Source organism: Giraffa tippelskirchi, chromosome 1, assembly GCF_054371585.1.
Source record: "Giraffa tippelskirchi isolate mGirTip1 chromosome 1, T2T-mGirTip1v1.2.pri, whole genome shotgun sequence".
Taxonomy (NCBI): Eukaryota; Metazoa; Chordata; class Mammalia; order Artiodactyla; family Giraffidae; genus Giraffa; species Giraffa tippelskirchi.
The window spans coordinates 102607413-102634182 of NC_137275.1; the positions used below are offsets into that span (position 1 = coordinate 102607413).

Below are 26770 nucleotides of genomic sequence, written 5' to 3' on the forward strand. Positions count from 1 at the left end.
ACATTGCAGGGACTTCCCTGGTGGTTCAGTGGTGAGGAATCCACCTGCCAACGCAAGAGACACGGGTTCGATCCCTGATCCGGGAGGATCCCACAGGTCGCAGAGCAACTAAGCCCTGTGCCGCAACTATTGAACCTGGGAACTAAAGCCTGCAAGCGGAAACCACTGAGGCCCACACGCCTAGAGCCGGTGCTCCGCAAGAAGAGAAGCCACCGCGATGGGAAGCCCGGACACGGTAGCCCTGGAGGGCAGCCCTGCTCGAGATCCAGCACAGCCAAAAACATCAATAAAATTATATATCTGTATATAAAATTGTATAAAGATCCATTGCAAATGCATGTGTACTATTAAGCCTTAGAGTCACTGACGTGATTAAACTGGTTTACTAATAAAATTATATAAAAATAAACATGCAATGAGAAATATACTGCTATATATATATATATGAAAGACCTGATAACCTAAGTACAGACTTGATGGGGACTTCCCTGGTGGTCCAGTGGCTAAGACTCTGCTCCCAATGCAGGGGCTCGGGTTTGATCCCTGGTCAGGGAACTAGAGCCCAGAGAACTCAACTAAGGATTCGTATGACTCAACGTAGACCTGGCCCAACCAAGTCAACAGATTTAAAAATAAATATGAAAAGACTGTATGGTCTAAGACTGCAGCTCTTTTAGTTTCTCCTAAGTTTATTTTTAACATAATTTGGAAAGGAAGCCATTAATTCATATATTCTCCATTCCAAAAGCATAGCATCACCTGCTATAATTAAGGAATGCCAATTTCAGTCTCACAGATTATATTCCTTCCTCTCTGTGACCCCGAGGTTCTTTCATTTGCTATCCAGGCATTCATTTTGTTTTCCTCATCACCTATTTCAGGCAGTGTTTTAACTACTAGAGAGAGGAAATGTCTAAATTATGTTCTCTGCTTAGGGGCAGGCAGACATATGAATAACTGGCTATAGAACCCGGAAAAATAAAATAAATTCTTAAAAGAATACCAGCAGCAAGACTCATTGTCGAAGAAAAAGAAACTAATTATGATCACCTTTCTTGTATTGGAGAACTTTAACAACAATCAAGACAATTTTACGTGATTTTCTCTGCCAGTGTAGAAACAGCCCTCCTTGCCCTGGCAACTGCCTCCGTTAGTAATAGATACCGACAGGAAGGATATTCAATTCCCCGACCTTGGATTCTGTGTTTAAAAAAATAAAAATCAGCCTAACTTCAGCCAAGAAACTGCTTGACTTTTGAAGCTTGAGTATTCTGCTGCTGCTAGGTCGCTTCAGTCGTGTCCGACTCTGTGCAACCCTATAGACGGCAGCCCACCAGACTCCGCCGTCCCTCGGATTCTCCAGGCAAGCACACTGGAGTGGGTTGCCATTTCCTTCTCCAGTGCATGAAAGGGAAAAGTGAACGTGAAGTCGCTCAGTCGTGTCCGATTCTTAGCGACCCCATGGACTGTAGCCTACCAGGCTCCTCCATCCATGGGATTTTCCAGGCAAGAGTACTGGCGTGGGGTGCCATTGCCTTCTCCGTTGAGTATTCTAAATCCTTTTAAACCCACAGTCACGAGGGAAGCACACAGCAACGAGCATTTAACGACCAGAGCATGGCTGTGGAGGGCCTAGCGTGGTGAAACGTCACACAAGGAGACGCGTGAGCCCCACGCTGCACGCGGGGGCCCCTGACCCCCAGACTCGGCCTGCACTGCCGTCTCCAGTGACGGCTACTCAATGCGTTTGTTATGCGATGGATTTTGTTGTCTTTTCTGTGAACTTATTTATTTCAGACCCCGATACTGGGAAAGATTAAGGGCAAGATTTTTGGAGAAGGAGGTGACAGAGAATGAGATGGTTGGATGGCATCATTGACTCAATGCATATGAGTTTGGGCAAACTCTGGGAGACAGTGAAGGACGGGGAAGCCTGGCGTGCTGCTTGTCCACGGGGTCACAAAGAGTTGGACATGACTGAGTGACTGAACAACAACAATTTTTCATAGAGGAAGAAGCAATGCTAAACCTTGACTTAAGATTCAATTCTTACACATTTTAAGACTGAAAACTACACACCTATAATCATTACAGGCCTTGACATCTGCCTCTTCCTTAAATTTTCATTGTTCCTTGCTGTCTTCTGTCTCTCTGCTTTTACCAAACAACACAGCCAGCCCTTAATTTAAGCAACGGCTTAAGCAACATTTGACTTTAAATTGTTCTTTAAAAAAAAAAGTCCTCACTGGGCTTCCCTGGTGGCTCTGTGGTATAGAATCCACCTGCCAGTGCAGGAGACTTGGGTTTGATCCCTGGTTCTGGAAGATTCCACGTGCTGCAGAGCAACGAAGTGCACGCACCACAGCTCTTGAGCCTGTGCTCTCGAGACCGGGAACCACCTTGCTGAGCCCACGTGTGGAAGCCGTGGAAGCCTGAGTGCCCGAGATCTAGCTCCTGCTCTGCAACAAGATGAGCCACCGCATGAGAAGCCCCCTCGGCAACAAAGACCCAGCACAGCCGAAAATAAATAAAATCATTTTTAAAAAGCCTCACCATGTCTAGAATCAAACCTGCATCATAATGATCCTATATGCGAGACAGAATAAGAGACACAGATGCATAGAACAATTTTATGGTCTCTGAGGGAGAAGGTGAGGGTGGGACGTTCTGGGAGAATAGCATTGAAACATGTACATTATCATATGTGAAACAGAACACCATACCTTGTTCGATGCATGAGACAAGGGCTCAGGGCCGGGGCAATGGGATGACCCAGAGGGATGGGATGGGGAGGGAGGTGGGTGGGGGGTCCAGGAAGGGGAACACATGTAAACCCATGGCTGATTCATGTCAATGTATGGCAAAAACTATTACAATATTGTAAAGTAATTAGCCCCCAACTAAAATAAATAAATTTATATATAAAAAAAAAATAATGCAGATTTCTACTCCCTAGTGGTAGTGAGGTAAAGAGCCTCAGGGTGTGTGGAACATTCGATCTACCTTTAATATTAATGTAAATCACAGAGGCGAAGCTGATGGGTGGGGTAAATCCTCTGACTTCAGTTCCTATCTGATTATATTACCCTGGACTCCAAGCCGTCCTTTATGTTGCACTCCACTGAAATAAGGAGAGGTACTCAAGTTTCCACCCAACAATATAATTGCATCAAAAGCTTGTCCAATGATAAGACTTCCTGCCAAACCTAAAGAGCTTTATAACTTTGAAACAATATGTTTGCTTTGGAAAATAAACTACAAGGAGGCTTTTGGAACAGAGGAATGTGTTAAGGTAAAGATGGATGGAATGCAAAATGGAAAGTGTTGAGGAGGTCTAAATTCCTCTATCAAACAGACCAGTGCTATTCAGAGACTGTAGATGTTATATACGATTATTGGCTGTATCAGGGTTGCTTGGGATGGTTGTAAATCCAGTTTAATCTGCTTGAGCCATCTAATATAAAACTAAAATGTAAGCATAACAAAATTTGTAAAATGCAGTCTCATAACAATACAAGCAAATATAAGCTTATAGAAAGGAAAAAGATAACTTTAAGGTAAGGAAGGAACTCAATGAATAGGGTCAGAGTTTAGAGGATCTCCATGGTTTTAAACCCCACTCTGATCAATTTTCTTTGGTACAAATGCTAAGTTGGTGGCACGAGTTGGCTTTAGAACACTGGTGTTAGTGATTAGCGCTAGGGGATGTGCATTTAATTAAGTACTTCCTTCTTGCAGACCTTACATTGTTTGCTCTCATGAAAACCCATGTTGTCGTATTATTTTCCTGCTTAAAAGATGAAGAAAGAGGCTTTAGTGGCATTAATAAGTATCCCAAACCATATTACTAGTGATGAATTAAGACAAAACCCAGACCCAGTCTTTTCCTTCCAACTCCATAGTCTGTCTCAGGACTAAGATCACTAAGCGTCTGCTATGCCACGGGAAGGGCTTCAGACTGTTTTGCAAATAAACCTCCTTGGGGTGGATCAAGATGTCTACCTCGTTTTTAACTATTTTTAATTCAACTTGCCAACCTTCTTAAACAAGATTTGGGGAAGGGCAGGAAATAATTTGATATTAGTCCATTCTAGGGAAGAACCTTCTTGAGCCAATCACTACACAAAACGACAGATTTCCTCCTCAAGATGGAATGTGCTAAGTGAAGCTGTAGTGGGAGCCTCGCTGTAGATGCTGAGAAGATGGTGAAAATCTGCAGTGATGTCCATCGTGCACTCACCCATTTTTGGTGGCATAACGTGCAGGGCAACTTCTTTTTGGAGAATTACTGGTGAAATTAGAAATAAAGATATCTTGATCTTCCCTAAGCAGTGGGGAGCACGTGACCCAGCCTGAACTCTTAGACTTTATCTATGGAGGTTGAGTCCTGAAAGGAATGGACCCTAACAGGGTAGAGGAGACAAATAATGGGATTAATGCCTCCCAGGAGCCCACGTCCAGGTGTGCTGCCTGATGAACTTCTGCTTCTGGACACCAGCTGGACCATTTTGTACCCTTTTCATGCCAGGTCTTTGAGATTTTCAATGAATCTGATCATGTCCTACCTTAAATTTACAGTCTTATCGTGGAGACAGCGATGTGCACGTCAACTCAAATAGCACCACTTCCAAGAAGCCATCCTTGACTGCCCCTCTGACATAGGTGCCCCACCCCAGGAACTTCCTATTCTAATATCCAGTTTTAATGTCCTTGCCAACAGTGATTACTATCTGATTTAATCTTGCTTATTGTGTATCTTCATATGTTTGAGCAGGTGAGCCTCATGGAGTTTCTGCTAGTTACAACAGACAGGACATGGGGAGTGCTTCCTGCGCGCCTATGCTATGCTATGCTATGCTAAGTCGCTTCAGTCGTGTCCGACTCTGTGCGACCCCATAGACGGCAGCTCACCAGGCTCCGCCGTCCCTAGGATTCTCCAGGCAAGAATACTGGAGTGGGTTGCCATTTCTTTCTCCAGTGCATGAAAGGGAAAGGTGAAAGTGAAGTCGCTCAGTCGTGTCCGACTCTTAGCGACCCCATGGACTGTAGCCTACCAGGCTCCTCCGTCCATGGGATTTTCCAGGCAAGAGTACTGGAGTGGGGTGCCATTGCCTTCTCCGCCTAGGAGCAGGAAAAAACTTGGTCTAAGGACATCCAGAGGGTGTGAAGAGGCCTCACAGTCAGAAGAGGAGGATACAGCTGATTCCATGGACCAGCAGATAAAAACCAGATTGGAACAAGGGTGTCTGTAGGCTCCAAGGTAACAGAAAGAAAATGTGAAAATCTAGATTGTTGCGCTTCCAGCTGCTGATTTAACACTAGCTGTGTTGGTGTGGCCTCTTGCATTACACGGTGCTATATTTAAAATGGGCAGTCAACAAGGACTTACTGCACAGCACACGGGACTCTGCTCAGTGTTATGTGATATCCTCGATGGGAGGGGAGTTAGGGGAGAGTCGATGCATGTATATGGGGCTTCCCAAGTCTCAGTGGTAAAGAATCCACCTGCAATGTGGGGGACTCAGAGATACAGATTCGATTCCTGGGTTTGGAAGATCCCCTGGAGGAGGAAATCACCACCTACTCCAGTATTCTTGCCGGGAAAAATCCCACGGACAGAGGAATTTGGCAGGGTAATAGTCCATGGGTTCGCAAAGAATCGGACATGACCTAACGACTGAGCACACATGGATACGGGCATATGTGCGGCCGAGCGCTTAGTGGGGAACTATCACACCCGGAACTGTCACAACATTGCTAACTATCTATGCCCCAACACAAAACACAAAGACATGGATACGGGCACATGTGCGGCAAAGCCCTTAGTGGTCCATCCGAAACTATCACAACATCGCTAACTGTCTACGCCCCAACACAAAACACAAAGACATGGATACAGGCATACGTGCGGCCGAGTCCTTAGTGGTCCACCTGAAACTATCACAACATTGTTAACTGTCTACGCCCCAACACAAAATACAAAGTGAAAAAAAATAAAAATGGGAAAAATCACACTGAGAAAAGATGTTTTTTGTACACTTCAGTTTACAGCCTGAGACTTATACCTAATAAACTTGATTGTGAGTTCGTCAGACAATATGGAGATATAAAATGTAACAATGAGTCTCTTCTAATCCTATCCCCAGAGAGAATGGCTCACAGCTCTTCCTGTAGTTACGTCAACAGAGAGAAGTACAGATGCAAGTATGTACTTGTACATGGACAGAATCACATCTCTGGACAGAGTGTAGTCATTGTTTGAATGAATAAGTAGGCTAATAGCATATGCACTCTTCAGAATCAATTTTCAGACATTACAGAACAGCTTTTTTTGAATTTGAGCAAGTGAAATATGTCAGTCATTGATAGGTTGACAGCTGACAATGTCATTTAGGGTTAACGGGTGTATTTTCTTTTTCCATGTAAAAAATAACTTTGAAACACTGGATTCACATGGCTTGCTGTAATCAAGAGGCCACCAGGGTAAGACGAATTGCTGCTATGAGAGTGGGTTCCTTGACAAGAAGAGTGAATGTTCACTGGCAAACCCATGAAAAATCAAAGATATTTGGTATATGACTTTGGAAGTGAAAATTGTATACAAGATGTTTATTCTCTGATTAATTATAATTAGAGAGCTCTAAAGCCAAAGTGAAATCATTAAAACTCCCCAATTAATTTTTCTCTAAGACCTCTGAATGAAAAGGCAGGAAAAATGCTTTATTATTATTATTGTTATTATTATTGCTCTCAGAAACTATCAGCTGAAATAATCTACACTTCAGGGGTACCTTGTAAAATACACACGATGCATTTCTTTCAGCGGTAAGGTAACAGATATTTAAAAGTTGACTTAATCCTTTCAGAGACATTGTGACTGCCAAATAAATTTCTGAGGGTATCAAAGTTAGTAATGCAATGATCCCAGGAACTACCCCTGCAGTCCAGTGGTTACGATTTTGCTTTTCAATGCAGGGCGCACAAGCTCAATCCCTGATCTGGGAATTAAGATCCCACATGCTCCGAGGTGTGGCCAATAGTAATGATCTAATGATCCCAGTATTTCTTTGGCTGAAATTTTCAGGTTATCCTTCATGCCATTATCATTTTTTTCGTGACCAAATGTAACTGACTGAAACTTTCCAGGGTTGAGAGAAAAAAAGTCAGTGAGTATCTTTTCTTGAAGAAAGATTGTGTTTTAAGGCCACTGACTCTACCCTAAGTGTGATTAACTGGTCTGAGAGCTTCCATGAAACCAACAGGTAACAAGTAGGTGTATTGCTCCGCTCTGGCCGCCATGACGAACTGCCGCCGGCTCTTGCTGTTCAGTTTCTCAGCTGCGTCTGACTCTCTGACCCATGGACTGCAGCACACCAGGCTTCCCTGACCTTCACTGTCTCCTGGAATTTGATCAGACTCATGTCCATTGAGTCGATGATACCATCCAGCCATCTCATCCTCTGTCGTCCCCTTCTCCTCCTGCCCTCGATCTTTCCCAGCATCAGCCCTGTATAACTCGGTGAAACTGTGAGCCATGCCGTGCAACCTCCACGGGAGAAGGGAACGGCAAACGGCTTTAGCATCCATGCCTTGAGAACCCCATGAACAGTGTGAAAAGACAAAAAGATATGACACCACGGATTGGATAAACTATGTTTCTTGGTGGCTGGGAAGCCTAAGATTAAGGAGCTGGCAGATTGAATGGATGGTGAGAGCCCACTTCCCAGATGACCATTTCTTTGCTGAAAACTCACATGGTGGAAAAGGCAAGGGAAATGTGTTGGACTGCTTTTATAAAGGCACCAATCCATTCATGAGGGCTCTGCCTCTTGACTGACTCACTTCCCAGGCCCCACCTTGGGGGTTAGGTTTAAATATATGAATTTTGGAGGGACATATATATTCAGATCTTGACAATGTGTGTGTGTGCGTGTGCGCGTGCATGCGTGTGCACTAAGTTGCTTCAGCCATGTCTGTCTGACTCTGTGTGACCCTATGGACTATAGCCTGCCAGGCTCCTCTGTCCATGGGATTCTCCAGGCAAGAATACTGGAGTGGGTTGCCAGGGGATCTTCCCGACCCAGGGATTGAACCCGGGTTTCCTGCACCTCCTACATTAGCAGGTGGGTTCTTTACCACCGCACCACCTGGGAAGCCCTCTTTACATTACCCTTTTGGTGTGTGGGGGGGACATCAGCCTTGACATGTGACTCAAACATTGGACGGTTCCATCTTGATTTTGGAAGTTGACCATGATACGAACATTATCCTTCTGGGACTTATAATGAACTGGGAGACATGCCACCTGCACGGTCAGTCTTAGGTAAAGCAACTTCCCTGAAGAGTAGAATTTCCTTCCCTGGAAAAAGAGGGTATTACTGGTTTCTAAAATTAACTTGAAGTTGAAACACAGGCAAATTAAAGTATGGGGTAAAAACTCAGGACGGGGCCGCCCCTGGTGGTCCAGGGGTTAAGACTCCACATTCCTGATGCAGGGGGACAATCTGATCCCTGGTCAGGGACTAGATCCCACATGCAGCAACTAAGGGTTCTGCATGCCACAATGGAAATCCCACATGCCAGAAAAAAGGTCAAGATAAAGATTATCTTCGAAGTGGGAAGAGAAGGCAGTGACTTAGAGACACTCAGCGGGGGCTCCTGAGATGCTAGGGAGCTTCTGTTTCTTGATATGGGTGCTGGTTATCTAAGATTTTATTTTTATTATTACTATTATTATTTTTAAAAATCCATTGAACTACATCATTATGGCTTGCACTGTTTCTTTATGTTTGCACGCACTGATAGTTCATTTTTAAAAAGGTATTTCAGTTATATTTGAATTAAGAAAGCGAGCCTCTCCAAAATTTATTCGGAGAGAGTTGTTAAAGAATATACTTTGTGGGGAGAATAATCTGAATCCATAAGGTTTTTACCTTTTCACCACCCCATCCAATTCCCTCACTCTTCATCTCTGCCTCTGACAAACACAATCCTGATCTCTTTTTCTGTGAGTTTGTTTGCTTTTTTTTTTGGTTCCATATATAAATGAGATAACACAGCCTTTGTTTTTCTCTGCCTGACATTTCACTTAGCATAATACCCTCAAGATCTACCCATGTTCCTGCAAATGGCAAGACTTCCTTCTTTTTTGTGGCTGAATAGTATTCTCAAACACACACACACACACACACACACACTACTCAGAACAAAGTCTGGGTTGTGGAAACAGGCAGCCCTGACTGAACTCCTATTCTGTTTTACACAGTCAATATTTACGGACCACTTATTAAGTTCCAGGCACAAGATATGGACACCTCGAAAGCCTGGATCTCATTTTCCTCATGTAAAGATAAATTTGATGAGAGCAAGACTTGCTGTTTCCAAAATATGTAAACAGTATTTAATACATAGGAGACCTTCACAGTATAAGCTAAATGCAAAGATTATACTTCAAATGTTACGGTTAAGATTAAAGAAAATCAGGTATGTACAACTCTTATAAAAGCAAATAAACAATGCTCTGAAATGTCAATTCATTACTTTTCTTACTTCCCTGAAAAAAGAGCCCAAGAAATTTGACTAGCGTTCTTGTCACTTTTTCCATTTTCCCTGTTAGATTAAATAAATACATAGCCTTTGAAGGTATACTCCTATAGATATAGATAATCAGATTGAAGGAGAATGATAGCATTTCCTAAACAGATTAGAAAAAATAGTCATCATCACTGGGGTCACCTTTGCAAGTCCAAAGCTGAAAATCTGTAATCTGCCTACAATAGATCTCTGCAGTGCACGAGAGGGTAAAGCGGTAGACTTTTCTGCTGCCTCTGGAGGAAGATATATCTACTATAGGTATCAATTCAGCCGTGGAGAATAATTTACTCATACTAATAAATGACATTCCAACAAAAGGTCATCAGATCTATCATGCCCTCATTGACTTAAGAAAACTAGACCTGTTGTATTGATGTTGGAAAGTGAAATAGTGCCTGACTCTCTTTGTAAGGAGACTGGGGAATCAGGAACGCGTGTCTGAGCTGAGCGAAATCCCGGAGCCCAGGCGAGCGGACCGTGAGCCGCTCCAGCTGCAAGTCCTGGTGCCAGCCGAGCGGTTTCTTCTGCTCCCCCTTCATTTTCTTACGAGACTAAATAAACATGTTTCAAAGTGATGTGTGCGTCTCTTCAGTCGTGTCTGACTCTCTGCAGCCCCATGGACTGTAGCCAGCCAGGCTCCTCTGTCCATGGGATTCTCCAGGCAAGAATAGTAGAGCAGGCTGCCATTTCTTCCTCCAGGGGATCTTCCTGACCCAGGGATCAAACCCGGGTCCCTTGTGTCGCTCGCATTGCCAGGTGGATTCTTGACCACAATGCCACCTGGGCCAGGGTTCAAAACCCTATCCCTCTTCTCACTTTTCCTGCAGTTTAAATGGAATTGTGCACGGCTGTACACTCCCAGTTGTTTGAGTGGCGACTTCAACTCAACCCCAGTCTGAATCATCACCAAGCACGCAGCCTGACACGTTGATCTATCCAGACTCCTTGCCGAGGCTGCCTAATAGGAGACCTGATGATAAGAGGGACTAAGTCATGTCGCCTTCCCATACCAGCAAGTGTAGAGTCTTAGCCAGTGTTTATCCAGAGCTTGTCAGATTTATCTTTCAGCTTCTGAGGGAAAATGCATGCATGATAAGAGCATGGTGGAAAACTAAATCTTCAGGGGTCCACCACTAAGAGCTTCAGGCAATTATCCAGGATTCATCATGCAAAGGTTCAATATTTTTTTTTCAATATTACTTTTGAAGAATTTTCAGACTCTTTTGGTATTTCTAGATGTTTTCGCTAGAATTTCCTTTTCCTAGTTTTGGAGTATTCACTTGAGATGATGCTGCTGGTGACAACGTACAATACACAGCGCGCGCACACACACACACACACACACAAGGAGGCACTATATATTTTGATTAGATAATAATTTAAAAATTTAATATGGATATTGCATTCCTGCCATGGACCCTCATAGCACTATTCCTTTCCTTCACTGCACTTATCATGGATATAATTATACATGTACTTGGGTGATTCTTATTACTTCTCCTTTTCCCCACTAAGCTCCTTAAGGGCAGGGAGAGTTTGTTTTGCTCACTGTTGTATATCCGTGGTGGCCTCCACCATGACTTTTTGTTGTTGTGTATTCGCTAAGCCCTGTCCGACTCATAGGAGACCCCATGGACTGTAGTCCGCCAGGCTCCGTGTCCATGGCATTCTCCAGGCAAGAATACTGGAGACGGTTACCATTTCCTACTCCAGGGGATCTTCCTGACCCAGGGGATTCTGCATTGGCAGGAGAATTCTTTACCACTGAGCCACCTGGGAAGCCCTTCCTCAGTGATTATCATAGAGTAAAAGGGTAGAAAGTATTTGTTAAATGAATTAATGGTTAAGTGATTAAACAAATGAATGGGTGTTAATACTCCAGTGTGTTATATATTCAAGATTCTTTATATAATGGCTTTACCTCAGCCCTCAACATTATAACAGACCCCAACTTCAGTCCACCCAATTTCATAATCAGTGCACGTTCATCTAAAGAAACTATAAAATGCTAAAATCACAAAGCTTTTTCCATTGTGCCATTGCCTAGAAACAATGATGGCTTAAGTTTGATGTATACACTTCCACACTTTTTAATCATTATTGCAGAAAATCGAATCTGTATTATATTAGCTTACTCTTTCACTTGATATATCGTGAACATTTTCCATGAAATATTGTCCTTAACGCAGTGTTTAATGATCGTCAGGCATCCCATCATCTGGATGAATAATAATTCATTTAACGGATCCTCTGTTTTCTTGCACATGAAATGTCTTTCTAAAACTGTAGGGACCCTGAGATATCAGGAGCAGGGCCAGACAGAAGGGCTCATGACTACGGTCCCAGGGACTGTGGCTTCTGCCTCACCCTCGTGTTAATACTGAGTCTTACTATTTTAATAAGACAGTTTGTATCTTATGAGGTGAAAACAATACATTTTTAATTTAAAATTTCTTTCCTGGGGGCTTCCCAGATGTCTCAGTGGTAAAGAATCTGCCTGCCAGTGCGGGAGACTCAGGTTCGATCACTGGTCCAGGAAGATCCCATACGTCTGGAGCAACAGTCCGTACACCACGGTACTGAGCCTGTGCTCTGGACCCTGGGGCCCGAACACTGAGCTGCGAGCCCAGGGCCCAGCTCTGTAGTCAGAGGGGAGTGCCCTCTCTCTGCAACAAGAAAAGCCCGCATAGCAACGGAGACCAGCATGGTCAAATAAAATAAAATAAGTTATAAAAATTTTAGCTGAATAATCTATGAGTTATATATATATATTTTTAAAAGTGGCCCATCAATACTCCAAAATGACGGTTACCTTTATCATTCATTTCTTCTTAATCTGAAAGCTACACAATCCAAGATTTTGTTTCCTGAAAACAAAACACTGGGTCCTAACTCAAGGATGGTGACACACAAGGAAGACAGAAATCCAACAGACCAGATACCTGGAGGAAAACAAATATTTAAAAAGATCATGACAGAAAAGAATAACTTTAAAACAGGCAAAGATTTTGTCACCTGGCCTGAGGGCCTTTTTCCTACAAACAGTCCACAGGCAGTAACACGTACGTTGTAATCACTACACAGTCACCAGCAGAGATGAGAGAAATTTAAACATTATGCCTTGTTTTTCCTGCCAGGAAAAGCAGAGATGGTGAAGTAACATTCTAAGAACTGGGACTTTCCTGGAGGTCCAGTGGTTAAGACACCGCGCCTCCAGTGCAGGGGGCAAGGGTTCGACCCCTGGTTGGTGAGCTGAGCTCCTACATGCCGCACGGTGTGGCCGGAAAGTAAAGAGAGTCCTCGGAATGGACACGAAGGCAGCTGAGAAGGCTGCTGTTTCAAGTAATAGTTAAAGACAGAATGAAAGAAAAGAGCCTCTGTCTTCCTCCATCAGGGAGCTGGACTTTTCACAGGTGTGTTTCTATTGGAGACGAAAAAGACACTGTTTGAAGATGGGAAAGAGAGGAAAGCCTGGGAATTTGTATTTATGGTTGAATGGCAACTGCTTATATTAATATTTAAGAGATGTTTTAGATTTCCCCCCTTTTTAAATAGTGCGAAATCTAGAGAAGGATAGGCATGATAAAAATTTTAAAATAAGGGTGAGAAAAACAGAAGAAGGAAACAAAAAACTCCTGATTACTTAGAAACTTATCACCCTAGAAAATCAACGGTTTTCATCCTATTTTGTTAATGCGATTGGTTTCACAACACACAATCTCATGATATTCTGACTACTGCTCTTAATACTATTGGCAAGAATAATAACAATATTAGCCAATATTTACTAAAACGTTATAGTATCCTAAATGTAATGGGTTGAATTCAGCCCCATCCACAATAAATTCATTTACTGGAGTGCTTAACCGCCAGCGCCTCAGAGGCTGACCTTATTTAGAGAGCCCATCTTTACCGAGGGGATGGATTTAATTAGAGGTCATTGTTGTTGCTAGGGTTCCCCAGGGGGCACTGAGTCCTACTATTGAAGTGATAAAAACCTGCCTGCAATGTAGGAGACATAAGAGTCATGGGTTTGATCCTTGGGTCGAGAAGCTCCCCTGAAAGAGGGCATGGCAACCCACTCCAGTATGCTTGCCTGGAGAATCCCATGGACAGAGGAGCCTGGCGGGCTTTAGTCCATAGGGTTGCACAGAGTCAGACATGACTGAAGTGACTTAGCAAGCACACACACACGTTGTTGTTTAGTTGCTAAGTCATGTCCAACTCTGCAACTCCATGAACTGTAGCGCACCAGGCTCTTCTGTCCATGGGATTTCCCAGGCAAGAATACTGGAGTGGGTTGCCATTTTCCTCTCCAGGGGATCTTCCTGACCCAGGGATTGAACCTAAGTCTCCTGCATTGGCAGGCACTTCTTCACCACTAAGCTTGGGTGGGCCCAATCCATTGTGAGTGGTATCCTTAAAAAAGCAAAAATCCGGAGACGGACCAGCACACGGGGAGAACACCATATAAAGGCGAAGGCAGAGATGGGGGTGGTGCTTCCCACAGCCCAGGCGCGCCCGTGATTATCGCCAAACCACCAGCACTGACGGGCGAGGCGTGGGGGAGATGCCATCCTGACCCTCAGGAGGGGTCAGCTCTGCCTGAACCTTGGTTGTGGACTTCTGGCTTCCAGAAGTGTGAGGCAGTAGGTGTCTCTAGGGCTTCGATATTGTTGCCCCAGCAAACTAACACAGCAAGCACTGCATTAAACAAACTACACATAAACACTTATTAAATACTCAAAGGTTTTACATGCCAGCTTCTGCCTGTTGTTTTTAGCACAGAGTCTGACATATTCTCCCTAAGCACACATTGGATAAATAGTTCTAGTTCTGTGGTTCTCACATAAATTAAATGATAGCACAGACAGCATATAACATTTTAGTATGGAATGTTCTATGTTCCTACAGAGCCTCCATGATTTTTACTTCTTTAATGGCTATACAAAATTCTATCAATTTCATGATACTCTTATTTATTTGGTCATTTTCCTATTGCTGGATGTTTACGTGGATTTTAATGTATTACTATTATAGGTAACACCATGATGGACGTCTTCATGCCCCGATATTTTCCCAGTTTTTTAAGATGGAATGTTTACTTCCCTGTGGTAGTCATGAAGTTTATACACATTTCTCTAGTTATTATAATATGTATTATCAAATTACCTTGCAAAAGACTTCTGCCAATAAACCTTATTGATGTGGACATGTGTAAGTGTAGATATTTCATGATATTTACATCTGTATTGGGTCAAAATTCACAGTAATTATTAAACCCAGTTTGTCAGATTATCATTCTATGTTTTAAATTTGATCTTTTTGATTTAAAACTTACTTTATCAAGTATCCTAATTGCACCCTTTCTCATGCTCTTGTTAGAAATTAAATTAATTTTGGATTCCCAATGACAAGGCTAGTTTTAAATGTTGAGGTTAGTTATTTAGAAAAATGTAAACACCCACTAAATGAGGCAATCAACTGATAAAATTGATGGAACTTAGTCATATTGAACTAGCACACCAATTTAGTTTAAATACTTGTCCTGATGAATGCAAATAGATACAAGCACAGCTTGTATATATCACAAATTGACCAAATGACAGTATCTAGTGTTTAACTGGCATTTCATGAAACAAAGATAAGTTGTGATGTATTTCAGATTATGAACACACACACACGGCCCCATGATTTGCTTAAAACTGTAAAATCAAATACTTAAAATGTGAAAGCAGGTGAATTGGAAAAAGGAAAGCAGCCCAAAGATGTAATTTTTTCCGACCTCTAAGATATAAAAGGAAGAATTCACTTTGCGATTAGAAAGTTAAAAAGTTGAGTGATTCCTGGACACAGCACATTTTCTGGTAGGGATCTGTTAATACTATAGTCAGCTCAGTAAACAGACCAACTTAGTGATGCTGAGCCTGTTCTATGTGTTACTCCACTGAATGTGCTAAAGAAAGAAATAAGCTTAATTTACCCCTTGGCCACCTGATGGGAAGAGCCAACTCACTGGAAAAGACCCTGATGCTGGGAAAGATTGAAGGCCACAAGAGAAGGGGGTAGCAGAGGATGGGATGGTTAGATGGCATCACTGACTCAATGGACATAAATCTGAGCAAATTCCAGAAGATAGTGGAGGACAGAGCATCCTGACAGCTGCAGTCCATGAGGTCACAAAGAGTTGGGCACAACTTAGTGACTGAAAAACAACAACAACACCCCCTTGGCTCAACATGGTCACTGAAAGGCATGGGGTGGAGGGAGAAAGGAGAGTGAGCATGGAAAGGAGAGAGAGGAGGAGAAAAAGGAAAAGCAGAGAGAGAAAGGGAAGGAAGAGCACAGAAGGAAGCGGGGAGGAAAGCAAAGGAAAGAGTTGCGAAGGGAAGCGGGATGAAGAGAGGCAGGGAGCTGCTAGGACATTTGTCTATAACTGTGATTGGTATGTTTGTTTATTTCACTTTAAAAATCCCATATGTCAGTGACAGCAGAGAGTATTTGTCTTTCCCTGGCTTATTTCACTGAACAGAAGACTCTCTAGGTCCATCGCATTGTTGTGTATAGCAGAGTTTTCTCCTTTTATGGCTGAGTAATAGTCCACTGTATATGTATATATCTCACAACTTTATCTCAGGGACAATTGGGGAGGGACAAAATTGGGGTATGGGATTAAGACATACAAGCGACTATGTATGACATAGCTAAGCAACAGAGATATATTGTACAGCACAGGGAAATATAGTCATTATTTTGTAATAGCTTTAAATGGAGTGTCATCTGTAAAACTGCTGAATCAGGGCTTCCCTGGTTGCTCAGTGACAAAGAATCACCTGCTGATGCAGGAGACACGGGTTCAATCCGTGATCCAGGAAGATCCCACATGCCAAGAAGCAACCAAGTCCATGCCCCACAACCATTGAGCCAGTGCTCTAGAGCCCGGGAGCCACAGCAAGAGAAGCCACTGCAGTGAGAAGCTGAGGAACCACCGCTAGAGAGTGTCCCCGCCTGCCGCAGCAAGGGAAAAGCCTGTGCAGCAGCAAAGACTCAGCACAGCCAGTAAAAAAAAAAAAAAGTTAAGAAAAAATTCTGAATCACTGTTACACACTTGAAACTAATATAACATTGTAAATCAACTACACTTTACAAAAAAGAAAGATGAGGAAGGCAGAAAGGAAGGGAGGGGAAAAAAAAACAATTCATGACGCACAGATAGATGCATGAAGTTTGTTAGCACGTGCACAAAGAGAAACTCACTTCAGTATAAGATACTCAATTTTTTAAAAGCCCAATGTTTTAATTGAATTAATTGATAGTGCATATAAATGGAAATTAATTAAAACAGTCATCACATTCAAATCAGATATTAACTTTGCTTTTTTTAAATGACAAAAGTAATCTTTGAGCAGTAACTTCATCTGCAAAGTCCTAAGCAAGGAATTTCTGTGAATTAATCAGTGGCATCTACAATCTGCAGAGTACTCAGCACCTTTGGTGGCTCAGATGGTAAAGAATCTGCCTGCAATGCAGGAGACCTGGGTTCAATCCCTAGGTCGGGAAGATCCTCTGGACAAGGAAATGGCAACCCACTCCAGTACTCTTGCCTAAAAAATCCCATGGACGGAGGATCCTGGTAGGCTACAGTTCACGGGGTCGCAACAAGTCAGACACGACTGAGCTCACCGACGTGAGCCCAAGGACGGAGCACAAGTTCTCTGGCCACAGAGGACGACCTCAAAAACAGTCCTTTCCATCCCTCCCTCCTCTGTCATGATGCGAGGTGTGTTTTCTCCAAGGAAAGCATTTCCTGAAGTTTTCTTTCAAATAGGAAATCACTGAGGCTGCTTATACACTGGGAAGCAAGAAATAGGACTGTACTAGCCTTTCAGGTCATGCTGGCTTTCTTCTCTTTTCCTTTCCAGTTCTTTTTGGTCATAGTTCAACCTTTGCAGGCACACAATTCCACACTGGAAACTGTTTCTGTTTCCAAGAGAAAAAAAAAATTTAGACCTGGCCGCAGGCAAACATCTCTCAGCAGGCTAGTGAGAACTTCTTGCACCGACTGACCTGTGAAAACTATCAACCATTTTCAGTTGCCCACGAAGGGCTTTCTTGGTCAAGTGGTCCAGCATCCGCACGTGCACAAGGCACTCCACGAAATAGCTACGGTTGTGCGGGAGGCCGAGACTGGGCAGCCACTTGTTGCCGATCCACTCATGTTTCACGTTCCTGTACGCGCGGGTCTGCATTCAGTAATTAAGGATGGTTAATTGAGGAAAAAATGGAGGAGGCAATGGCAACCCACTCCAGTACTCTTGCCTGGAAAATCCCATGGACGGAGGAGCCTGGTAGGCTACAGTCCATGGGGTCGTGAAGAGTAGGACACAACTGAGTGACTTCACTTTCACTTTTCACTTGCATGCATTGGAGAAGGAAACGGCAACCCACTCCAGTGTTCTTGCCTGGAGAATCCCAGGGACGTGGGGGCCTGGTGGCCTGCCGTCTATGGGGTCGCACAGAGTCGGACACGACTGAAGCGACTTAGCAGCAGCAGCAGCAATTGAGGAAAAAAACCCACGGAAGCAGTCACAAGGGCCATTTACATCATCTTGAAAATGGATTTTTAAACAATTACATAATCTCAAAGGCTAAGCCAAAGACAACAGTATTGATCATAACTTCAAAATTATTTGATCTTTTCTTTGCTACCTTTTAAATTTGCTGGCAAAATTTTATACAAAGAAATTATACCATTAAAAGTCTATGACTCATCTGTGGCAATAAATTTAACCTATCTACCAAACCATGATAAAATTGTAATGACTACACATTACTTCTCTGAAATAGCTTTTATACATCATAATATGTCAACAAAGAATGAGCACGACTCATGAACAAGTTTGAAGGATCGACCTAACTCTACTCACTAAAAATATCTCTGGCTAGCTTGAATTTTAGTTTCGACGCTTTGTGTTCCAAATTTCTTTAGCAACACATCTGCTAATTTCAAAGTCAGTTAAGTGTATTAAAAAATAGCTTTAAAAAGAAGAGATAAGGAAAACAACAACGAAATAGACTGAAAGAAGAAATAGACACACCCACGATTACAGTCAGGGACCTCAGTCTTCCTCGCCGTGACTCAATAACTGATTGAATAAGGAAGCCAAAACAGACAACCAACCAAGGTCAGTAAGGATGTTGAAGCCTTTAAACCATTCTCCAGGCAAGAGTACTGGAGTGGGTTGCCAAGCCCTCCTCCCAGGGATCTTCTCAACCCAAGGATCAAACCCAGCTCTCCCGCATTCCAGGCAGGTTCTGTACCATCTGAGCTACCAGAGAACCCTCTTAAACAGCACTATCAACCAACTTGATCTAACTGACATCTGATAGAACAGTCTATCCAACAAGAAGCACGATAAAACTCTTCTCAAGGGGATACGGGACATTCTTCAAAAGACAGACAAATCTCAGCATACTTAAAGTGACTCAAATCATACAAAGCATGTTTTCTGATCTCAACAGATTTAAATTAGAAATTAAAAAAACCCTGATATCCAGGAGTCTCCCAAACATCAGCAAAGTAGCATATTTCTAAAGAATTCATGTGTCAAAGAAGAAATCACAAATGAAACAGGAAATATGTTGAAGTGAATAAAAGTGAATATACAATATAATAAAAAGCTGCAGGACATGGCTAGATCAGTACCTGGAGGGAAACTGATAGGATTAAATACTTACACAAATGAAGAAAGATTCTGAATCGATCCTCTAAGACTCTATCTTAAACAACTTATAAAAGAACAAATGAAATCCACAGCAAGCAGAAAGAAGAAAATGAAAGAGTAAAAATCAATGAAACAGAGACCAGAGAAACAAAATGAAATGAAAAAACTAAAATCAGGTTCTTCAAAATATCAATAAAACTGACTAAGCCGAGTGACGAAGAAAAAAGAGAAGACATAAACTACCAATATCAAGAATCAAAGAGGGAACATCAGTACAGATCCTATAGACACTGAAAGGAAAGGGTAAACTGTGAACAACTTCAGGCAACTTAGATAAAATACCCTACTTTGTTGAAAGACACAACCTATGAAAGCCACTCAGTAAGAAACAGATAACCTCAATCTATTGAAACTCAAATCCGTAGTTAGAAATCTTACCCACCCATACACCCACAGGCACAAAATCTCTATCCTAAATGGCCTTAGTAGTGAATCCTAACAAACAGTTATGAAGAAAATCCTGGTTATACACAAACTATTCCAAAATAGTGAAGAAAGAAACACCTAACTCATTCTGAGGCCAGAATTCTCTTGATACCCAAACCAGACAAACATATTACAAGAATATCAATATCCCTCAGAGACACAGATGCAAAATTCCTTAATGACACATCAGGAAATCAGTAATCAATTAAAAGTACAAGGTATCATGACAAGTAGGGTTTATCCCAAGAACATAAGTTTGGGCCAACATTTGAAGAAATCAGTGAAATTCACCATATCAATGGACTGAAAATAAAAACCACAGTCTCACCTCAAAAGAGAGAGAAAAGGCATCTGACAATATTTATCATTTATATATGGAAATCTTAGCAATCTAGGAATGGAAGAAAACTGCCCCAACCTCATAAACGGCATCTACAAAAAATGTAGAGCTGACATCATATGGTGTTTCTCCTGAAGATCAGGAACAAAGCAAGGATGTCTGCTCTCTTGGCTTTTATTCAACTCTGTACTGGAACTCCTAGCCACTGTAACAAGACAAGAAAAAAGAAATCGAAATCATATGAACTGAAAAAACAATATAACTGTACTTGCTGACGACCTGATGATTAACGTGGAAAATGAATCAACAAAAGAGGTACAAGCATGAAAGTGAGTTCAGCAACGTTGCAGGATACAAGGTCAACATATAAAAATGCTCCGTACTTCAGCATACTAAACGAGACCAGAAATTGACATTTTAAAGAATACCCTTGATTATAATGTCATCAAAACCTATGAACTCCTCAGGGATAAATCTAATGGAATAAGGGCAAGATCTGCACAATGAAAATAAACCCATGCCATGTACATACATACACACCAAAGAAGGCACTTGATGTTCTTCCGTCCAAAAAGACTAAGGTATGTTCTGAGGAATTATGTACGTTATGGAATCCTGGGAAAGGATTATCTACAAAGTACACAAGTAGATGATCGAGACTAATACTGGAAAAAAAGCAACCAATTGAAAAATGAGCAGAAGACCTGAACAAATTTCTCCAAAGAAGACAGGAAGAAGGCCACCAAACACATGAAAAGATGCTCCACATCGCTCATTATTCAGGAAATGCTAATCAAAACTACATGAGGTATCACCTCACACCAGTCACAATGGCCATCATCAACAATTCTACACATAATAATCGCTGGACAGGACATGGAAGAAAGGGAACCCTCTTGCAATGTTAGTAGGCATGTAAATGGATACAGCCACTATGGAGAAGGAACATAGGTTTCCTTAAAAAGTAGGACTAAAACTACAATATGACACAACAATCCCCTACTGGCCATACACCCTGAGAAAACCATAACTCTAAAAAGACATTCGTACCCAATGTCCATTGCAGCACTATTTAACATAGGCAGGGCATGGAAGCAACCTAATGTCTCTCAAGAGAACAATGGAAAAAGAAGTTGTGGGACATACATGCAATGGAACACGACTCAGCCATGAAAAGGAACAAATACGAATCCGTTGAACTGAGGTGGATGAACCTAGAAACTGGGATACAGAGTGACGTCAGTCGGAAAGAGAAAAACAAATGTAGTATATTAATGCATACGCATGCGATCTTGTAAAATGGTACTGGTGAATATTTGAAGGGCAGAAATAAATACACAGATGTAGAGGAAGGACTTGTGAACTCAGCTGGAGAAGGAGAGAGTGGGACAAATGGAGAGAGTAGCAATGAAACATAGCCACTACCATATGCAAAATAGCTAGCTAATGGGAAGTTGCTGGATAACATAGGGAGCCCAGCATGGTGCTCTGGGACGACCTAGAGGGTGGGATGCCAGGAACTGGGAGGCAGTCTAACCAAAGAGTGGATAATATACTTATTCGTGGTGTTGCATGAGGAAAACCAACCAAACATTGTAAAGCAGTTATTCTCCAAATAAAAATCAATAAATACAATCTGAAAACTATCATTCAACACATCTGTACTTTCATTTAAAGCTATACGGGATCATCTTCTATTCCTAGCTATTTTTCCAGTATAAGTGCTTGTAAATGTCATTAGAGTTTTTGAAAATATGATTTTAATAGCTACATAGCATTGCTTAATATCTCGTACATAAATAATGAACTTTCAGTCTCAAAATAGAAACATGATACCGAAAAAGGTTAAGATTTTAAACTAAAGCTTGCATTTTAATTCAGCTTAATGAGAATTCCTCGGAAGAGCTAAAATTCTTATGAAAAGTAAATATGTGGAGTCCTTCTTGCTTTCATCTGTTATGTCTTATTGTCATTTAATTCTAAGGACTCTTGGACTTTTGACATGTTTGCCTTTGACTGCAATTTTTGACTGAGATAAAATCTTCAATGTAGATATTAAAAATGTCAAGAAGCACTCTTGTAAGTGTGAGCCACTCAGTCATGTCCAGTTATTTGTGACCCATGGACTACAACCCACCAGGTCCCTGTCCACAGAATTTCCCAGGCAAGAATACTGGAGTGCGGTAGCCATTCCTTTCTCGAGGGGATCTTCCTGACCCAGGGGTCAAACCCAGGCCTCCCACATTGCAGGCAGATTCTTTACCATATGAACCACTACAGAACCCTGACCCTGGTGTACCTGGATGTAAAAATCCTCAAAAAAATATTACCAAGCCAAACTGAAGCATACATTAAAAGAATCATACACTAGGATCAAATGGATTTATTCTGGGCCTGCAAGCATGATTTATTGTCTGTACATCAATTACTGTGAGACACAATATGAGCAAAATGAAGACTAAAATCATGTGATCTTCTCAATAATTGCAGAAAAAGCTTTCAACAAAGTGTAACATCAATTCTGATACCATCTCTCAATACAGTGGTTATCCATGGAACATCCTAAAGGGCACGTTAAGACAAACCCACAGCTAACATCCAACTCAGTGATAAAGAGCTGAAAGATTTTCCTAAAAGATCAGGAATAGTACAAGGATGCCTGTTCTCACCAATCTTGTTCAACATAGTGGCGGAAGTGTCCTACCCAGAGGAACTAGGCCAGAAAAGGAAATAAACGGCATCCCCATTGGAACAGATGAAGTTACACTGTCACTATTTGATTATGACAGGATTTATATGAAACCCTAAAAACGCCACCAAGTAAGAAGTATTACAACTAATAAACTCAGCAATATAGCAGGATAGGAAGCATAAGAAAACAGAAAAGTCCCATATACAAATGCATCCAAAAAAAAAAAAAAAACTTGAAATAAATTTAACCGAGGAGCGGAAACACCTGTATCGTCACGGCCTCCAAGACATACAGTCTGGGTTCAAATCTCAGCTCACCCGCTGACCCGCACAGTGACCCAGGGAAAATCACACAATGATCTGAGGCTCAACATATTCAGCTGTAAAATGGACACAAACCCAGGATCTACACCCAGGGCTGTGAAACTCCGAAGAAGTGCTTATTTAGGCCCGGGGATGGAGTGTCTCCAGGAGACTCTCCTTGTATGACACTCCTCTAGAACTGGGCTCTCCTGATCCTGTGGGTGAGGCTCAAGGGTAGAGCCTGGGAGCCAGATGGGAGGCGACAAGGATGAGGACAGAAAAGACTACTTCTGTGTCAGGGAGGGAAGCCACCTCCTTTCCAGATCTCAGAGTGGGGCCTGCACCGAGGGCCCGGGGGATGCACAATCGGAAGTGATAACTCCGAACCCCCCACAGCAGGGATGGAGCCTTCCTGGCAAGAACCTTCTCTCTGGTCCAGGCTCCAGGGTGATGTGGTACTGCTCCCTGAGTGCTCCATGTCTCCACCAGGCAAAGAGCTCCCGGGACTTGGAGGTCTATTAAACCACAGGTGCCTGAGTGTCACAATGACACAAGGGCTAACACCATTGAAAATTAGCTACATTAAAAAAAATGACAGAAGTATGGACGAGGCAGGGCATGAAAAGCAGAAGGATTGACTACCTCTCAAGCCTTTAGCAGAAATCTCTCCACACCAGCTCAGCGGAGCACGCAGGAGGAAAGTATCATGGAAAAGCAGGCCATGGGTATATCTCTACACTGCTGGACCCAGGGACCCACGTCCCAATCCACCAACATCGTTTTGCATATCCAGACACCAAGAGGAAGAAACACAGACCTTGCCTGAGAAAGTCTCAGCCAGACTTAATATTGGGCTTGCTGAGCATGGTCACATGGTCACTATGGACTCAGCCTCTCCTCTGTGCTCACATCCTCTGTCCTCACAGAAACACACACGGTTCACTTCAGAGAGCCCTCTGAGGGCACTTGTGTATACGACAAACGGGCAATGGTAAAATGCGAAGAGAAGACACAGAAGTGGAAACAAGCCTCTGGGGTACAAATTACCAAAGACCTGAAGTTCTCGATACTTGGCATTTTGAAAAAAGCTTCTTAATATGTAAACGCAGAAAGGACATTTCCAGGAGAAAGGACAAAGGAATCGTCCCATTGGGACAATATTGTATCCATAGGAGAAGGTAAGTTGGATCCCTACCTCACAAAACACCACCAAACCAATTAGACTGCATACTAAGAACCAACAATTGAAAGAAAAACTTGACAAAATTCGAACAATTTTTGATGAGGAAATATCTTTTCTTTAAATTGAGGTATTGCTGATTTACCATAATTTGTTTGTCTAAGGTGTACAGCAAAGTGACTCAGATTCAGCCTCTCAGGTGCTTCCTTGGACAAAATTCATTGCCTTTGGGAGGCCCCTGGGCCATGCCCTCTACTCAGAACAGCTAAGAATCCTGAATACGCAAAGCAGCATGTGGTGGTCCTCCTGGGGGTTTTCAGACTGAATAAATTATTCTAAGAGGCTACAAGAAACAAGCCCGGAGGTTAAGAGAGGATCTCCAAACTTACCTTCAAACCGGAGGCCTTGCTCCCTTGAATGTGGGTGCGTGCAACAGCGCTTGCGAAGCGAAGAGGTTTATCGTGAATCTTCCGTCTGCAGAGGACAAAGCGGTGTGTAGAGAGGACGCGCAGGCAGGTCCCAGGACCCTGAGCACACGGACACAGTGACTGGACTCTCAGCCCTGCTCTTCGGGTACGGCACTCTCTCCACCCCTGACACAGGGCGAGCAGCTCACACGTGACCTGGAGTATGGTCACGGGACCTGGAATATGGTCCCATGACCTGGACCTGGCCAATCGGTGTGCTCCATCCTCCCTGGCCACCGTGATTGGCTCAGGACTGGGGCTGTGACCAATCGGGGCCCAGGGCCGGACCTCAGGCTGGAATCAAGGGAGGAAGAGGAAGTGGAAGTTCCGCCAAAAGGGGTGTGGCCGGGTGAAGTCAGGCTACAGCGGTGGAAGCGGCGTGAGGTCAGCCTGGGGCAGTTGGTGGCTTTCCCGCGCCCGTCAGGGCAGAGCCGCCGGCCTGAGAATGAGGGCGCTGCTGAGCCCAGGGTCTGAGAGCGCCGGTTCCTGCCGTGGTCCCGGAGATCCACCTGAGACCTGAGCGAAGCCGTCTGCCGGTGAGTCCTCTCCTGCTTGTCTGTCAGCTTGTTTGCACCACGCTGGGTTTTCTGTCCAGCTGGCTAAGTGGAGACCCTGGAAATGCACGTGTGTGGGTTTTGGCTGGCTTCAGGGAAGAAATGCCAGAGGACACTGGGAGCCTCCAGTTTAATCTGGATTCAGGTCATATCTCTTGAAAGTGAAGTGAAGTTCCTCAGTCGTGTCCGACTCTTGCGACCCCATGGGCTCTACAGTCCATGGAATTCTCCAGGCCAGACTGCTGGAGTGGGTAGCCTTTCCCTTCCCCAGGGGATCTTCCCAGTCCAAGGATTGAACCCAGGTCTCCCGCATTGCAGGCAGATTCTTTACCAGCTGAGCCACAAGTGAAGCCCGAGAAGACTGGAGTGGGTACCTGTCCCTTCTGCAGCGGATCAGGATTCGCGACCCAGAAATCAAACCGGGGTCTCCTGCATGGCAGGAGGGTTCTTTACCAGCTGATCTATCAGGGAAGCCCAGGATCTCTTAAGGCCAGCTAGTCATTGATATGTCTTAAGGCAAGCTACTCATTGTAGGGTTCCCCTAATTAGTCTTCACAGGATTAAGGTAGCAACCTGCTAAGGTAGGAATCAATGTCCTTTTTCTAGAGGACAAAAGCGGGGCTCAAAGGAGGTAACAAAGCTACAGCAAGGAAGTGTGTACCTAGACAAAACCCCCAGGTCCTGCTGTTAGAACTCAGGGGAGCCTTATGGTGTGGCTTGTCCATGTGACAGGGGCTAAGGCGCCCAGCCCACACTGGGTACTGTGGGGACCTGACTTGGTAACTGCCGTCTGGCAGCTCTGAGGCTGACAAAAGCAGTTTGCACTAAAGAGAGGAAGGACACCTCCCTTCATCCACCCCACCACACCCTCGGGGTACTGCCACACCCTGCCCCCTTTCTCTGGCTTTGTGAGGGAATGAGTCACGCTCATGTGACCACATTGGCTGTCCACTTTTCACGGGCTACCAACTGGAGCTGCTACAGGAGAGGCCAAGAGCCTTTGCCCCTGAGTACCTCTCTTTCCTTTGCACTGTGGGGGCCCTCCTCCACACTTGCACACCAGAGGCCTCCTCTGAGACACGCAGGGACCCTCCCTCAGTTTACAACAGGTTGCCTCCATGCCTGTCCTTTCAATGCCTCCCTCGAAACTCAGAACCTAGCCCCTTTGTCTACTCGCGGCCCACCTGGCTGCCATGGGAGGGCCAGAGCTTACAATGAATCCCAAGCTCAGATCTGACAGGCGGGAATCTGTGTATAAAGGACCTGATTATTCACGCTGTACAGGCTGTAGTAGGCTCCAGGGATCCGTAACCAGGGCTTGGGCCATAGTGACTCCGCAGCTGTTTTAATGCCTGCGGAGGGTTCTGCCTATAGTGGGGGTGGGGTGAGTCTCCTGAGGTTCTGAAGGCCAACTTTTTGCAGGTTCATGG

The 26770-nt window shown here is 43.5% G+C and overlaps 2 protein-coding genes and 1 long non-coding RNA gene across 3 annotated transcripts in view; 1 reads left to right on the forward strand and 2 right to left on the reverse strand.

Moving 5' to 3' along the window:
* The window catches only part of LOC145505566 (liprin-alpha-1-like), a 488322-nt gene that overhangs the window by 247774 nt on the left and 213778 nt on the right, over window positions 1-26770 (forward strand).
* LOC145505679 (uncharacterized) overlaps window positions 1-26770 on the reverse strand; it is a 50792-nt gene that overhangs the window by 8767 nt on the left and 15255 nt on the right. The window lies entirely within an intron of this gene.
* Window positions 6581-26210, reverse strand: LOC145505608 (liprin-alpha-1-like). 2 transcript variants are annotated; one of them, XM_081488126.1, is made up of 4 exons: window positions 24709-26210; window positions 17662-20350; window positions 17477-17574; window positions 6581-8359 (listed from the first exon to the last, which is right to left on the reverse strand). In XM_081488126.1, the coding sequence occupies exons 2-4, from the start codon at window positions 17841-17843 to the stop codon at window positions 8280-8282; spliced, it is 360 nt and encodes a 119-aa protein (XP_081344252.1). In that variant the 5' UTR covers window positions 17844-20350; window positions 24709-26210; the 3' UTR covers window positions 6581-8279. The 2 variants fall into 2 exon arrangements, 1 of the variants encoding a protein (XP_081344252.1); XR_014053148.1 differs by lacking the exon at window positions 17662-20350 and adding an exon at window positions 12407-12536 and having other exon boundaries at window positions 7143-8359; window positions 24709-26141.